Raw genomic sequence first — 15,874 nt, forward strand, 5'->3', positions numbered from 1 at the left:
CTAGCATAAAATACAACCTACTTTCCATCAAACAGGGGGTTTCCATTCACTCCCTTCCTTTATAATGAGCCGTCCTCCCCTCAGCTGATGTATTCTGACAAGCAGTCAATGCATAACAATTCTCAATGCAATCGCGGTAAAATACTTTTGAAATAAGTTTTGGCAAATGTATTTAGAAAACAATGTTAGCCTCTTTCCCAGTTTTTCCAGTTTTCCCAGTTTTTCCAGTTTTCCCAGTTTTCCCAGTTTCCCCAGTTTTCCCCCAGTTTCCCCAGTTTTTCCCCAGTTTTCCCAGTTTCCCCAGTTTCCCCCCAGTTTTTTCCCAGTTTTCCCAGTTTCCCCATTTTTTTCCCAGTTTCCCCATTTTTTTCCCAGTTTTCCATTGCTACCACATTTATTTCTCTACTCCATTGTGTGTGTGGCATCGTTTTCCAGATGCCGTTTTAAGCGTGCTTTAGGCTCAGCTGCGCAACAGAGCTCTTAAAGGGGCAATGACATATATTGTAATCACATTTTTGGAGTGAATAATAATGAATAATAATGTATATATTCATATTTATATGAATGCAGATGGACCAACCCCATGCTTCAGCATATGTACCTTTTCTAGCCACAATGCTGCATCAGTTGGCCTGCAGGTTATAATGCTGCATCAGTTGGCCAGCAGGTTATAATGCTGCATCAGTTGGCCTGCAGGTTATAATGCTGCATCAGTTGGCCAACAGGTTATAATGCTGCATCAGTTGGCCTGCAGGTTATAATGCTGCATCAGTTGGCCAACAGGTTATAATGCTGCATCAGTTGGCCTGCAGGTTATAATGCTGCATCAGTTGGCCTGCAGGTTATAATGCTGCATCAGTTGGCCTGCAGGTTATAATGCTGCATCAGTTGGCCTGCAGGTTATAATGCTGCATCAGTTGGCCTGCAGGTTATAATGCTGCATCAGTTGGCCTGCAGGTTATAATGCTGCATCAGTTGGCCTGCAGGTTATAATGCTGCATCAGTTGGCCTGCAGGTTATAATGCTGCATCAGTTGGCCTGCAGGTTATAATGCTGCATCAGTTGGCCAGCAGGTTATAATGCTGCATCAGTTGGCCTGCAGGTTATAATGCTGCATCAGTTGGCCTGCAGGTTATAATGCTGCATCAGTTGGCCTGCAGGTTATAATGCTGCATCAGTTGGCCTGCAGGTTATAATGCTGCATCAGTTGGCCTGCAGGTTATAATGCTGCATCAGTTGGCCAGCAGGTTATAATGCTGCATCAGTTGGCCAGCAGGTTATAATGCTGCATCAGTTGGCCAGCAGGTTATAATGCTGCATCAGTTGGCCAGCAGGTTATAATGCTGCATCAGTTGGCCAGCAGGTTATAATGCTGCATCAGTTGGCCTGCAGGTTATAATGCTGCATCAGTTGGCCAACAGGTTATAATGCTGCATCAGTTGGCCAGCAGGTTATAATGCTGCATCAGTTGGCCAGCAGGTTATAATGCTGCATCAGTTGGCCAGCAGGTTATAATGCTGCATCAGTTGGCCAGCAGGTTATAATGCTGCATCAGTTGGCCAGCAGGTTATAATGCTGCATCAGTTGGCCAGCAGGTTATAATGCTGCATCAGTTGGCCAGCAGGTTATAATGCTGCATCAGTTGGCCAGCAGGTTATAATGCTGCATCAGTTGGCCAGCAGGTTATAATGCTGCATCAGTTGGCCTGCAGGTTATAATGCTGCATCAGTTGGCCAACAGGTTATAATGCTGCATCAGTTGGCCAGCAGGTTATAATGCTGCATCAGTTGGAAAGCAGGTTATAATGCTGCATCAGTTGGCCAGCAGGTTATAATGCTGCATCAGTTGGCCAGCAGGTTATAATGCTGCATCAGTTGGCCTGCAGGTTATAATGCTGCATCAGTTGGCCTGCAGGTTATAATGCTGCATCAGTTGGCCTGCAGGTTATAATGCTGCATCAGTTGGCCTGCAGGTTATAATGCTTATTGTTAATAGAACCATCTGATAATACACCATAGGGCATATGGTCCAGTATTCCAGTAAATCATTTAAACATTTAAACGTTATTGGGCTCATTTCTGGAGGTGGAAATTAGATTTTAGATGGTGTCAGCATCATTTTATTCTCATTCATTTTGGTCCTTTTTAAAAAGTCACCAGAACTGAGCTTCTCAGTCCTTCTACATAAAAGTTATCCCTGGGAGGACCCGGGACCCACTAAGCAAGGGGACAGGAATTGGTCAAACTCGCAGTTTAATACATGTACAAAATGATCCTCTTTCCCTAAAAGCATGATGTGTCACGAACAGAAGAGGACCCAAGAGCGCAAGTTCAAATTCAGAGTTCTTTATTCAAGGTTACAGGCGGGAAGAGGAGTCCCAGGGGTGTCAGGGGTCTTTCAGGGTCCTCCTGTGGGTACCTGTGCTCCGGGGGTCACCAAATGTCCGGGGGTGTCCAGTCCAAGTGCTTAGTGTGTGTGTTCCCCAGTGATGGAGCGGCGTATCGGGCTGAGGGTGGTGAAACGTCTGGGCACGCTCATCTGGTGGTCGGAGACCTGGGGGAACACACACACAACAGCAATATGAATGGCAGGCAGAAGTACAGATCAGGGCTGGGCAAATATCGTGGTGAGAGACAGAAGGCAGAAACGAGTTACCGGAGGGGCTGCAGATCGGAGAGTAGTCGAGGTCCAGAAGGCAGGTTGGGATAGACGGGGCAGTAGAACAAGGGAGGCAGTCAAGAAAGGGATCGGTATCACAAACAGGAGTCAGAGCGCAGACAGGCAGGTTACTGGTCCGGGTTTGAAGACGATCTGACAGGGCTTGGCTGAAAACCAGGGCTTGATATACTGGGAGAGGTAGTGGGGAAATGCAGTTCAGCTGGCAGAGTAATTAGAACAGAGTGAGGCAAGGTGAGGATGGTGAGTGGGAAATGCAGTGCAGCTGGCCAGGTAACAAGAGCAGAGCAGGGCAGGTGGAGCTAGTTAGGCTGAGTAGAGAGAGGGAGGTGAGCAGAGTGGAAGATAATTGAATGCAATTAATGTTGCTACCAGGGAGAGAGAGTGCTCATGACAGGACCCCTCCAAGGACGGCCCCAGAAGTCCCAAGAACAACATCATGCCGGGAGGGTGGAGGGGAGCAGGCGGCGGGTCAGAACTCCTCCGAGCGGTCCGAGTGAATCTCCTCATCCTCAGAAGGAGCTGGAGGGTCACGGTCGGGAGACAGGACAGGCACTGAGACAGGAGCAGGGCGGGCCGGACGGCTAGGAACCCCTCTTGGACGGCCCCTACGGATTGCAGGCTGATCAGGATGTAGTCGGTGGAAGTCAGTGATAAGGGTCCGGTCCACTATCCTCCTGGCCGGGATCCAGGTCCTCTCCTCTGGACCATATCCCTCCCAATCAACGAGGTACTGGAGACCCCTACCCCTTCGCCTAGAGCGGAGCAGCCGCCGGACGGTGAAGACAGGACCGCCATCTACGAGGCGCGGAGGAGGTGGCGCGGGAGCTGCAGGGACCAGGGGACTTTCATGGACCGGCTTGACCTTGGAGACGTGGAAGGGGGGGTGGACCCGCATGGAAGCGGGCAACTGAAGTCGGACCGCCGTTGGACTGATGACTTTCTGCACAGGAAAAGGACCAATGAAGCGAGAGGGCCAGCTTTCGTGATACAACCCGCAGCGGCAGATCCCGGGCAGACAGCCAGACCTTCTGACCAACCCGGTAAGTAGGTGCTGGGGTCCTCCGTCGGTTGGCACCGACGGCGTAGCTGGTTCCAGACTTCAGGAGCACAGTGCGAGCCTGGGCCCAAGTGCGGCGGCAGCGGCGGGCATACGCAAGAGCAGACGGACAGGTGGCATCCGCCTCCTGGCTGGCAAACAGTGGAGGTTGATACCCGTAGACACACTGAAAGGGGGAGAGCCGGTGGAGGAACTGGTGAGTGAATTATGGGCATATTCCACCCAGAGCAGGTGTTGAGCCCAGGCCCGGGGATTTTTGGGAAGCCACACACCTCAGTGCCTTCTCCAGCTCCTGGTTCATGCGTTCAGTCTGGCCGTTTGACTGCGGGTGGAATCCAGACGATAGGCTGGCGGTGGCCCCAAGGAGATGACAGAACTCCTTCCAAAAGGTTGCTGAGAATTGCGGGCCCCGGTCTGACACTATATCCTGGGGTAGGCCATGGATACGAAACACATGTTCCAGGACCACCTGGGAGGTCTCTTTAGCAGAGGGTAGTTTGGGAAGGGGGCACGAGTGGGTCATCTTACTAAAGCGGTCAACAATGGTAAGGATGACTGTGTGTCCGTCAGAGGGCGGAAGGCCCGTAACAAAGTCCAGTGAAACGTGGGACCAGGGCCTCTTGGGTATGAGTAGGGGTTGCAGCAACCCAGCAGGAGGCTGGTTGGGAGTCTTGTTTCGGTTACAAGTGGGACAAGCTCGGATGAATTCTCGGACATCCCGTCTCATCCACCGCCACCAGAACCGCTGGCGGACCAGATGAAGGGTGCGAGTGATGCCGGGATGACAAGCCAGACGGGATTCGTGCCCCACTGAATCACAGGTGACCTGAGATTTGCTGGAACAAACAGACGGTTGGGGGCGCTGGTGCTTGGACCTGGCTGGTCCCGAAGAGCCTCCATGACCTGCTTCTCGATCTCCCAGGTGAGGGCCGCTACGACCAAGTGGCTGGGAAGAATGGGAGCTGTCATGGCGGTGGTCTCGTCCTTCTGAAACATCCGGGAAAGAGCATCAGGTTTGATGTTGCGAGATCCCGGGCGGTAGGGAGAGCGTGAAATTGAAGCGCGTAAAGAACAGAGACCACCGCTGTTGACGGGAGTTCAGCCTCCTGGCTGTTTGGATATACTCCAGGTTCTTGTGGTCTGTCCACACTACGAATGGTTCCTTTGACCCCTCTAACCAGTCGCCATTCTTCAAGGGCGAGCTTGACAGCCAACAGCTCGCGGTTCCCAATGTCGTAGTTGCATTCGGCAGGGGTTAGCCGACGGGGAGTAGAAGGCACAGGGGGTGCATCTTGCCATCCTCAGCTGCTCTTTGAGAAAGCATTGCACCCACTCCCACGTCCGAAGCATCTACCTCCACCACAAACTGCCTTGCTGCATCTGGCATCTGGAGGATGGGAGCAGAAGTGAAACATGTCTTGAGGATATTGAAGGCCTTATCAGCAGCTGATGTCCATTGGTACGGTTGTTTAGTGCTGGTTAGCGCCGTGAGGGGTGCAGCCACTGTGCTATAGTTTCTGATGAATCTCCTATAAAAGTTGGCAAAGCCCAGGAACTGTTGCAACTTCTTCCGAGACTCAGGAACTGGCCAGGAAGTGACAGCCGACACCTTCGTGAGATCCATCTGAATGCTGCCCTCGGTCACCACATACCCCAGGAATGAAACGGTCTTGGCATGGAACTCGCACTTCTCTGCCTTCACGAAAAGAGAGTTCTCCAGCAGGCGGCGCAGGACCAACCGGGACGTGGTGCGTGTGTCTGACAGAGTCTTTGAGAATATTAAAATATCGTCAAGGTACACAAATACGAACGTATTTAGCATGTCCCTGAGGATATCATTCACTAGGGCTTGAAAAACTGCTGGGGCATTGGTGAGGCCGAAGGGCATGACGAGATATTCATAGTGGCCGGTTGGTGTGTTGAACGCTGTCTTCCATTCGTCTCCCTCCCTCATCCGCACCAGATGGTAGGCATTGCGAAGGTCCAGCTTAGTGAATACAGGTGGCTCCCTGCAGCAGTTCGAAGGCAGACGAAAGTAAGGGCAGTGGGTAGCGATTCTTAACCGTGATGTCGTTCAGACCCCGGTAATCTATGCATGGACGAAGAGAACCGTCCTTCTTGCCGACAAAGAAGAATCCGCTCCTGCGGGGGGAAGACGACGGTCTAATTATCCCGGAGGCAAGAGAGTCATTAATGTAGTCCTCCATGGCCTTTCTTTCCGGGGCTGACAGTGAATACAGACGACCCTTGGGAGGTGCTGTGCCAGGCAGGAGATCAATCGCGCAGTCATAGGGTCTGTGTGGGGGTAGAGATGTCGCCTTGGATTTGTTGAACACCTCTTTCAGGCTGTGGTAACAGGCCGGAACATTGGATATGTCGGAGGTAGCGCTAGATCCTTCCCGGTGAACGGGCAGGGTGGCCCCCTTAAACAGGTCTGGTGACAACTCCTTCCCCACTCACGGACTGTTCCTGTCTCCCAGTCGATGTGGGGGTTGTGCTGACGGAGCCACGGGTATCCAAGAATGAGTGGTTGGCCAGGTGAGTGTAGGAGGTGAAACTGGATGGACTCCTGGTGGTTTCCTGACAGCAGGATTGTCACAGGGGCGGAGATATGAGTGACAGTGCCAAGATGATGCCCATCCAGGGCTCGTGCAGGAATGGGTTGTGTCAGTTGATGATGGTTCACGCCCAGTTGCTGTGCAAGCTCAGGGTCCATGATGTTTGCTTCGGCTCCGGAATCCACAAGGGCGGCCAATGTATGAGTCTTGTCAGAAAGCTGAAGGCGGAGATGAAGCAGGGTCTTTCGGATGGAGGGGGAGACTGAAGGCTTGTTGAGCTCACCCGGATCTCCCCTACACCTGGTGAGCTGCGGCTTTTGCCGGACAAGTAGCGACACGGTGATTCTCGCCACCACAGTAGAGGCAAAGGTTGGAGCTTAGACGGCGCCGACGCTCCTCGGGAGTCAGAGAGGCACGGCCAATCTCCATGGGCTCAGGCTGATTGAGTTGGCTATGGGACTTGACAGGCAGGGGCTGGACAGAAGCGGTATCGACCCGAGTACGGATGGCAGGTTGACTGAGACGGCCCTTCTCCCTCCTCCGGGTCTGTATACGGCGGTCAATGCGAACGGCAAGGTCAATGGCGGCATCAAGCGTTGAGGGCGGGTCATGGGAAACAAGCTCGTCCTTGATATAGTCCGCCAGGCTATGGAGGAAGGCTTGCACCAGTACCTCTGGGTTAAACGAGCTTTGACTGGCCAGGGTACGAAAGTCAATGGAGAAGTCTGCCACTGTCCGATTGCCCTGACGGATGGTGAGCAGAGCTTGTGACGCTTCGGCTGTTGGCGAGCCTAGGTCAAAGACCTTTAACATCTCCTCCTCAAAGGCACTGAAGGAGGCACAGGCTGGGGTTTGCCGGTCGAATTCCGCCGTTCCCCCACAACCGAGCTCGACCGGTGAGATGTGTGATGACATACCCCACCTTGGCTCCCTCTGTTGAGAAAGTCCTGGGCTGTAGTGCAAACTGGATTCGGCAGCTGCTCAAGAATGGTCTTACTTGCTTCTGGTTGCCATCAAAACGTTCCGGGTTCCCAATCCTTGGTTCAGGAGCGTGGGGATCTGGTGGCAGCACTGCCGGGCCTGCAGCATTGGGACCTCCAGCGGAGGGATGAAGGAGTATCGGTGGTACAGGAACAAAAGGACCAGGGGGGTGCAGGTGGAGTAGCCGGGCTTGAGAGTAGTTGCAGGGCTTGGGCTAGCTGTTGTTGCTGCAGTTGGAACTGTTGTTGCTGCTGGTTGAATAGCTGGAGAAGGGAAGCGATGTCGCCAGCCATCCGATTTATGTCTCCCTCAGAGCGTTCCAGTCGCTGTAGGGCAGTCCTCTCTGGCTCTTCCTCCATCGTGGTCAGGGAGTGCGCTGGGTCCATGATGGTCAGATCGTTCTGTCACGAACAGAAGAGGACCCAAGAGCGCAAGTTCAAATTCAGAGTTCTTTATTCAAGGTTACAGGCGGGAAGAGGAGTCCCAGGGGTGTCAGGGGTCTTTCAGGGTCCTCCTGTGGGTACCTGTGCTCCGGGGTCCCAAATGTCCGGGGGTGTCCAGTCCAAGTGCTTAGTGTGTGTGTTCCCCAGTGATGGAGCGGCGTATCGGGCTGAGGGTGGTGAAACGTCTGGGCACGCTCATCTGGTGGTCGGAGACCTGGGGGAACACACACACACAACAGCAATATGAATGGCAGGCAGAAGTACAGATCAGGGCTGGGCAAATATCGTGGTGAGAGACAGAAGGCAGAAACGAGTTACCGGAGGGGCTGCAGATCGGAGAGTAGTCGAGGTCCAGAAGGCAGGTTGGGATAGACGGGGCAGTAGAACAAGGAGGCAGTCAAGAAAGGATCGGTATCACAAACAGGAGTCAGAGCGCAGACAGGCAGGTTACTGGTCCGGGTTTGAAGACGATCTGACAGGGCTTGGCTGAAAACCAGGGCTTGATATACTGGGGAGAGGTAGTGGGGAAATGCAGTTCAGCTGGCAGAGTAATTAGAACAGAGTGAGGCAAGGTGAGGATGGTGAGTGGGAAATGCAGTGCAGCTGGCCAGGTAACAAGAGCAGAGCAGGGCAGGTGGAGCTAGTTAGGCTGAGTAGAGAGAGGGAGGTGAGCAGAGTGGAAGATAATTGAATGCAATTAATGTTGCTACCAGGGAGAGAGAGTGCTCATGACATGATGGTCATGACTTTCTTACATGAATGGGGAGGTTAACTTGACCCCAGACAATCGATCTGAGATCGACTTAAGTTTCAGTCTTGGGATTTTGTTGTTGTTGCTTTAACCGCTGTGTAAGTCTTCTGCTGCGTTGACATTGGCAATAGAGCATATTACAGTCCAATGCAATGTGTGACTACGTGCCTGCCGGCCTGCCTGCATTCATGTACTGTATGTGAATTGGACACTAGGCTACTCCACCTGCCTCTGTCTAACACCTCTCTCTCTCTCTCTCTCTCTCTCTCTCTCTCTCTCTCTCTCTCTCTTTCTCTTTCTCTCTGTCCACCCTCTCTCTCTCTCTCTTTCTCTCTCTCTCTGCCCCCAGCTTCCTTCCTGACTGCGGGGACCACGGCGACGGTTGCCGTGTTACGAGACGGTGTAGAGTTGGTGGTTGCTAGCGTGGGAGACAGCAGAGCGTTGCTATGCAGGAAGGGGCGGGCCAAGAAACTCACAATTGACCACACCCCAGACCGGAAGGACGAGAGACAGAGGTATACACCTGAACGTATACATCTATTGTAGAAGGAGGTGGAAGGAGAGACATAGACATAGGTGGGGTCTTTCATGGGGGGTTCAGGAAAAGCAGAGGGATTTGGGGTTTGGGGGGCCATATCTGAAACTGGGGGGCTAAAGGGGGGCTAAAGGACCAAGTACATACCTAACAAATCAGCCCCCACAATCTTTTTATCATCAATTTCTCTTAGCCAATCATCAGTCATTTGTGTAAGTGCTGTGCTTGTTGAATATCCTTCCCTATAAGCGTGCTGAAAGTCTGTTGTCAATTTAGTTTACTGTAAAATAGCATTGTATCTGGTCAAACACAATTTCTTCCAAAACGTTACTAAGGGTTGGCAACAGGCTGATTGGTCGGCTATTTGAGCCAGTTAAGGGGGCTTTACCACTCTTGGGTAGCGGAATGACTTTTGCTTCCCTCCAGGCCTGAGGTCACACACTCTAGGAGGCTTAAATTGAAGATATGGCAAATGGGAGTGGCAATATCGTCCGCTGTCATCGTCTGCTGTTAGAACCAGTAAAGGTCGCTTTACCACTATTGGGTAGCGGAATGACTTTGGCTTCCCTCCAGGCCTGAGGACAAACACTTTCCTCTGGGCTCAGAGGTGCTGGACCAAGTACATACTAGAGGGAGGGGAGGGGGTTGGGGGACGGTGTGTGTGCCAATTATTTATTTAAAGTGGGGTTCTGGGGGGTGGTGAATGTTATGTATGCCTGGTCTCTCTCTAACGATCAAACACAGCAGTGGTTTCGTAATGTGAAATAGTTTAGGTCTGGCTAATGCAAACTTTCTGAACACAGGGGGGTGGGAGGACTAAGGGGGGTGGGAGGACTAAGGGGGTGGGAGGACTAAGGGGGGTGGGAGGACTAAGGGGGTGGGAGGACTAAGGGGGGTGGGAGGACTAAGGGGGTGGGTGGACTAAGGGGGGTGGGTGGACTAAGGGGGGTGGGAGGACTAAGGGGGGTGGGAGGACTAAGGGGGGTGGGAGGACTAAGGGGGGGTGGGAGGACTAAGGGGGGTGGGAGGACTAAGGGGGGTGGGTGGACTAAGGGGGGTCTATGTATCGTAAAACATTTCAATATTTAACATTTAGACAGACTATGTATGTGACTAGAGCTGGACCGAGTGAAGACTATACACACTGCTCCAAAACATAAAGGGAACACTAAAATAACACATCCTAGATCTGAATGAATGAAATAATCTTATTAAATACTTTTTTCTTTACATAGTTGAATGTGCTGACAATAAAAATCACACAAAAAATGATCAATGGAAATCAAATTTATCAACCCATGGAGGTCTGGATTTGGAGTCACCCTCAAAATTAAAGTGGAAAACCACACTACAGGCTGATCCAACTTTGATGTAATGTCCTTAAAACAAGTCAAAATGAGGCTCAGTAGTGTGTGTGGCCTCCACGTGCCTGTACGACCTCCCTACAACGCCTGGGCATGCTCCTGATGAGGAGGACAGTCTGTGGTGCAACGTGGCGTTGGTGGATGGAGCGAGACATATGTTCCAGATGTGCTCAATTGGATTCAGGTCTGGGGAACGGGCGGGCCAGTCCATAGCATCAATGCCTTCCTCTTGCAGGAACTGCTGACACACTCCAGCCACATGAGGTCTAGCATTGTCTTGCATTAGGAGGAACCCAGGGCCAACCGCACCAGCATATGGTCTCACAAGGGGTCTGAGGATCTCATCTTGGTACCTAATGGCAGTCAGGCTACTTCTGGCGAGCACATGGAGGGCTGTGCGGCCCACCAAAGAAATGCCACCCCACACCATGACTGACCCACCGCCAAACCGGTCATGCTGGAGGATGTTGCAGGCAGCAGAACGTTCTCCACGGCGTCTCCAGACTCTGTCACATCTGTCACATGTGCTCAGTGTGAACCTGCTTTCATCTGTGAAGAGCACAGGGCGCCAGTGGCGAATTTGCCAATCTTGGTGTTCTCTGGCAAATGCCAAACGTACTGCACGGTGTTGGGCTGTAAGCACAACCCCCACCTGTGGACGTCGGGCCCTCATACCACCCTCATGGAGTCTGTTTCTGACCGGTTTGAGCAGACACATGCACATTTGTGGCCTGCTGGAGGTCATTTTGCAGGGCTCTGGCAGTGCTCCTCCTGCTCCTCCTTGCACAAAGGCGGAGGTAGCAGTCCTGCTGCTGGGTTGTTGCCCTCCTACGGCCTCCTCCACGTCTCCTGATGTACTGGCCTGTCTCCTGGTAGCGCCTCCATGCTCTGGACACTACGCTGACAGACACAGCAAACCTTCTTGCCACAGCTCGCATTGATGTGTCATCCTGGATGAGCTGCACTACCTGAGCCACTTGTGTGGGTTGTAGACTCCGTCTCATGCTACCACTAGAGTGAAAGCACCGCCAGCATTCAAAAGTGACCAAAACATCAGCCAGGAAGCATAGGAACTGAGAAGTGGTCTGTGGTCACCACCTGCAAAACCAGTCCTTTATTGGGGGTGTCTTGCTAATTGCCTATAATTTCCACCTGTTGTCTATTCCATATGTACAACAGCATGTGAATTGTATTGTCAATCAGTGTTGCTTCCTAAGTGGACAGTTTGATTTCACAGAAGTGTGATTGACTTGGAGTTACATTGTGTTGTTTAAGTGTTCCCTTTATTTTTTTGAACAGTGTATGTGACTAGAACTGGACCAAGTACATATTCAAGTTCATGCCAAGGCTGTTCTTACTGTTGTACCTATGCCTGTTCTCTCACCCAGGATCAAACGTAGCAGTCTGGTTTTGTAACATCAGTGTCTAACTCTTTCCCTCGCTCTCTCTCCCCCCCATCTCTCTCTGTCTCTCTCTCTGTGTCTCCTCTCTCTCTCTCTCTGTGTCTCCTCTCTCTCTCTCTCTCTGTGTCTCCTCTCTCTCTCTCTCTCTCTCTCTCTCTCTCTCTCTCTCTCTCTCTCCCTCTTTCTTTCTTTCTTTCTTTCTTTCTTTCTTTCTTTCTTTCTTTCTTTCTTTCTTTCTTTCTTTCTTTCTTTCTTTCTTTCTTTCTTTCTTTCTTTCTTTCTTTCTTTCTTTCTTTCTTTCTTTCTTTCTTTCTTTCTTTCTTTCTTTCCTCTGTCTCCCTCTCTCTCCTCCCTGCAGGATAAAGCTGAGTGGAGGGTTCGTAACGTGGAATAGTCTTGGTCAGGCTAACGTTAACGGGCGGTTAGCGATGACACGCAGCATCGGAGACTTTCACCTCAAGGACACTGGTGTCATCGCCCTGCCAGAAACACGACGGATCAATGTGAGTTATTAACAGGTTATCAATAAACATCCGATTTTAATTTCATACCATACACTCAGTTTAAAAACTCAACATCATCAACTCTGATAATTATAATGGTGATGATGGTGGTGATGATGATGATGATGATGGTTATGGTGATGATGATGATGATGATGGTGATGATGATGGTTATGATGATGATGATGATGATGGTGGTGATGATGATGGTTATGATGATGATGATGGTTATGGTGATGATGATGGTGATGATGATGGTGGTGGTGATGATGGTTATGGTGTTGATGATGGTGATGATGGTGATGATGATGGTGGTGGTGATGATGGTTATGATGATGATGATGGTTATGATGATGGTTATGGTGATGATGATGGTGGTGGTGGTGGTGATGATGGTTATGATGATGGTGATGATGGTGATGATGGTGATGATGGTTATGATGATGGTGATGATGGTGATGGTGTTGATGATGGTGATGATGGTGATGATGATGATGGTGGTGATGATGATGATGGTGGTGATGATGATGATGGTGATGATCATGATGATGATCAAGATGGTGATGATGGTGATGATGATGATGGTGATGGTGTTGATGATGCTGTTGATGATGATGTGATGGTGATGGTGGTAACGATGGTGATCACATTGACAATCATGATCATGAAGCTCAGAATTATAATATCGTTATTATTTTATATATTTAGTTGCAACACCACCACGACACGTTCCTGGCTCTGACGACAGACGGGATCAACTTCATCATGAACGACCAGGAGATCTGTGATGTCATCAACCAGTGCCATGACCCCACAGAGGCCGCAAACGTCATTGCACAACAGGTTAGTGTGTGTGTGAGAGAGTACGATAGAGAGAGGAGACAGGTCTGTAGTGACGCCTCAAGCGATGCACTACTCGGGAGGTGGGCCTCCATCATTCTTAACTGGAAGAAGTTTGGAACCACCAAGACTCTTCCTAGAGCTGGCCCCCTGGCCAAATTGAGCAATCAGGGGAGAAGGGCCTTGGTCAGGGAGGTGACCAAGAGCCTGATGGTCACTCTGAGAGAGCTCCAGAGTTCCTCTGTGGAGATGGGAGAACCTTCCAGAAGGACAACCATCTCTGCAGCACTCCACCAGTCAGGCCTTTATGGTAGAGTGGCCAGATGGAAACCACGCTTCAGTAAAAGGCACATGACAGCCCGCTTGGAGTTTGCCAAAAGACATCTAAAGGACTCTCAGACCATGAGAAACAAGATTATCTGGTTTGATGAAACCAAGATTGAACTCTTTGGCCTGAATGCCAAGCGTCACGTCTGGAGGAAACCTGGCACCATCCCTACGGTGAAGCATGGTGGTGGCAGCGTCATGCTGTGGGGATGTTTTTCAGTGGCAGGAACTGGGAGACTAGTCAGGATCGAGGGAAAGATGAACGGAGCAAAGTGCATAGAGATCCTTGAGCGGACAACGCAGGAGTGACTTCGGGACAAGTCTCTGAATGTCCTTGAGTGGCCCAGCCAGAAACCGGACTTGAACCTGATCGAACATCTCCGGAGAGACCTGAAAATAGCTGTGCAGCGACGCTCCCCATCCAACCTGACAGAGCTTGAGAGGATCTGCAGAGAAGAATGGGAGAAACTCCCCAAATACAGGTGTGCCAAGCTTGTAGCGTCATACCCAAGAAGACTCGAGGCTGTAATCGCTGCCAAAGGGTGCTTCAACAAAGTACTGAGTAAAGGGTCTGAATACTTATGTAAATGTTTTTGCTTTGTCATTACGGGGTATTGTGTGTAGATTGATGAGGGAAATGTAATCCATTTTAGAATAAGGCTGTAACGGTTCTACCGACAGACAGACAGACAGACCGATAGAGACCATGTCCATTGTGTTTGACACTGTGTTTATTCATTATGATGGTGTATAATGTGTATATAATGGATATAGGAGTAGTAACACACAAGGTGACGTTGCCCCTAGACTCTGATCTTGGGTCAGTTTTTGCATTTCCCCAACTAATGGTTAAGGATTGGATTAGGGGAGGGGAATCTGATCCTAGATCTGTGCCGAGGGGAAACTTCATCCCAGAGCAATCTAAACGCATGTACACAGTGTACAAAACATTAAGAACACCTTCCTAATATTGATTTGGATGTCCTTTGGGTGGTGGACCATTCTTGATACACACGGGAAACTGTTGAGTGTGGAAAAACCCAGCAGCGTTGCAGTTCTTGACACACTCAATCCATGTCTCAATTGTCTCAAGGCTTAAAAATCCTTCTTTAACCTGTCTCCTCCACTTCATCTACACTGAATTTGAAGTGGATTTAACAAGTGACATCAATAAGGGATCACAGCTTTCACCTGGATTCACCTGGTCAGTCTATGTCATTGAAAGAGCAGGTGTTCTTAATGTTTTGTACACTCAGTTTATATATATATGTGTGTGTGTGTGTGTGTGTGTGTGTTTCAGGCTCTGCAGTATGGTTCAGAGGACAACAGTACGATCGTGGTGGTTCCATTCGGAGCCTGGGGTAAACAAGAGAGCAGTCTGGCTGGCTACTCCATGAGCAGAAACCTGGCCTCTAGTGGGCGCTGGTCCTAAGAGAGATATACTGTACTCACAGACGTAGAATACACAGACGTAGGATACACAGACGTTAGGATACACAGACGTAGGATACACAGACGTTAGGATACACAGACGTTAGGATACACAGACGTTAGGATACACAGACGTAGGATACACAGACGTTAGGATACACAGACGTAGGATACACAGACGTAGGATACACAGACGTAGGATACACAGACGTAGGATACACAGACGTAGGATACACAGACGTAGGATACACAGACGTTAGGATACACAGACGTAGGATACACAGACGTAGGATACACAGACGTAGGATACACAGACGTAGGATACACAGACGTAGGGATACACAGACGTAGGATACACAGACGTTAGGATACACAGACGTTAGGATACAGACGTAGGGATACACAGACGTTAGGATACACAGACGTAGGATACACAGACGTTAGGATACACAGACGTAGGATACACAGACGTAGGATACACAGACGTAGGATACACAGACGTTAGGATACACAGACGTAGGATACACAGACGTTAGGATACACAGACGTAGGATACACAGACGTTAGGATACACAGACGTTAGGATACACAGACGTAGGATACACAGACGTAGGATACACAGACGTTAGGATACACAGACGTAGGATACACAGACGTAGGATACACAGATGTAGGATACACAGACGTTAGGATACACAGACGTAGGATACACAGACGTTAGGATACACAGACGTAGGATACACAGACGTTAGGATACACAGACGTTAGGATACACAGACGTAGGATACACAGACGTAGGATACACAGACGTAGGATACACAGACGTAGGATACACAGACGTAGGATACACAGACGTAGGATACACAGACGTTAGGATACACAGACGTAGGATACACAGACGTAGGATACACAGACGTTAGGATACACAGACGTAGGATACACAGACGTAGGATACACAGACGTAGGATACACAGACAGGGAATACACAGACAGGGAATACAC

General features: G+C 50.3%; 1 protein-coding gene across 1 annotated transcript in view; it reads left to right on the top strand.

Annotated features, from left to right (window-relative positions):
• The window catches only part of LOC121554587 (protein phosphatase 1K, mitochondrial), a 19,380-nt gene extending 4,172 nt beyond the window's left edge, over nt 1-15,208 (top strand). Inside the window, exons 5-8 of the mRNA XM_045211755.1 lie at nt 8,819-8,984; nt 12,130-12,274; nt 12,983-13,117; nt 14,742-15,208. Coding sequence (XP_045067690.1) covers nt 8,819-8,984; nt 12,130-12,274; nt 12,983-13,117; nt 14,742-14,873 — 578 coding nt within the window. The 3' untranslated portion in view covers nt 14,874-15,208. The remainder of the gene's footprint in view (nt 1-8,818; nt 8,985-12,129; nt 12,275-12,982; nt 13,118-14,741) is intronic.
• The last annotated feature ends 666 nt before the right edge of the window (nt 15,209-15,874 follow it).

This window comes from Coregonus clupeaformis, chromosome 39, assembly GCF_020615455.1.
Source record: "Coregonus clupeaformis isolate EN_2021a chromosome 39, ASM2061545v1, whole genome shotgun sequence".
Lineage (NCBI taxonomy): Eukaryota > Metazoa > Chordata > Actinopteri > Salmoniformes > Salmonidae > Coregonus > Coregonus clupeaformis.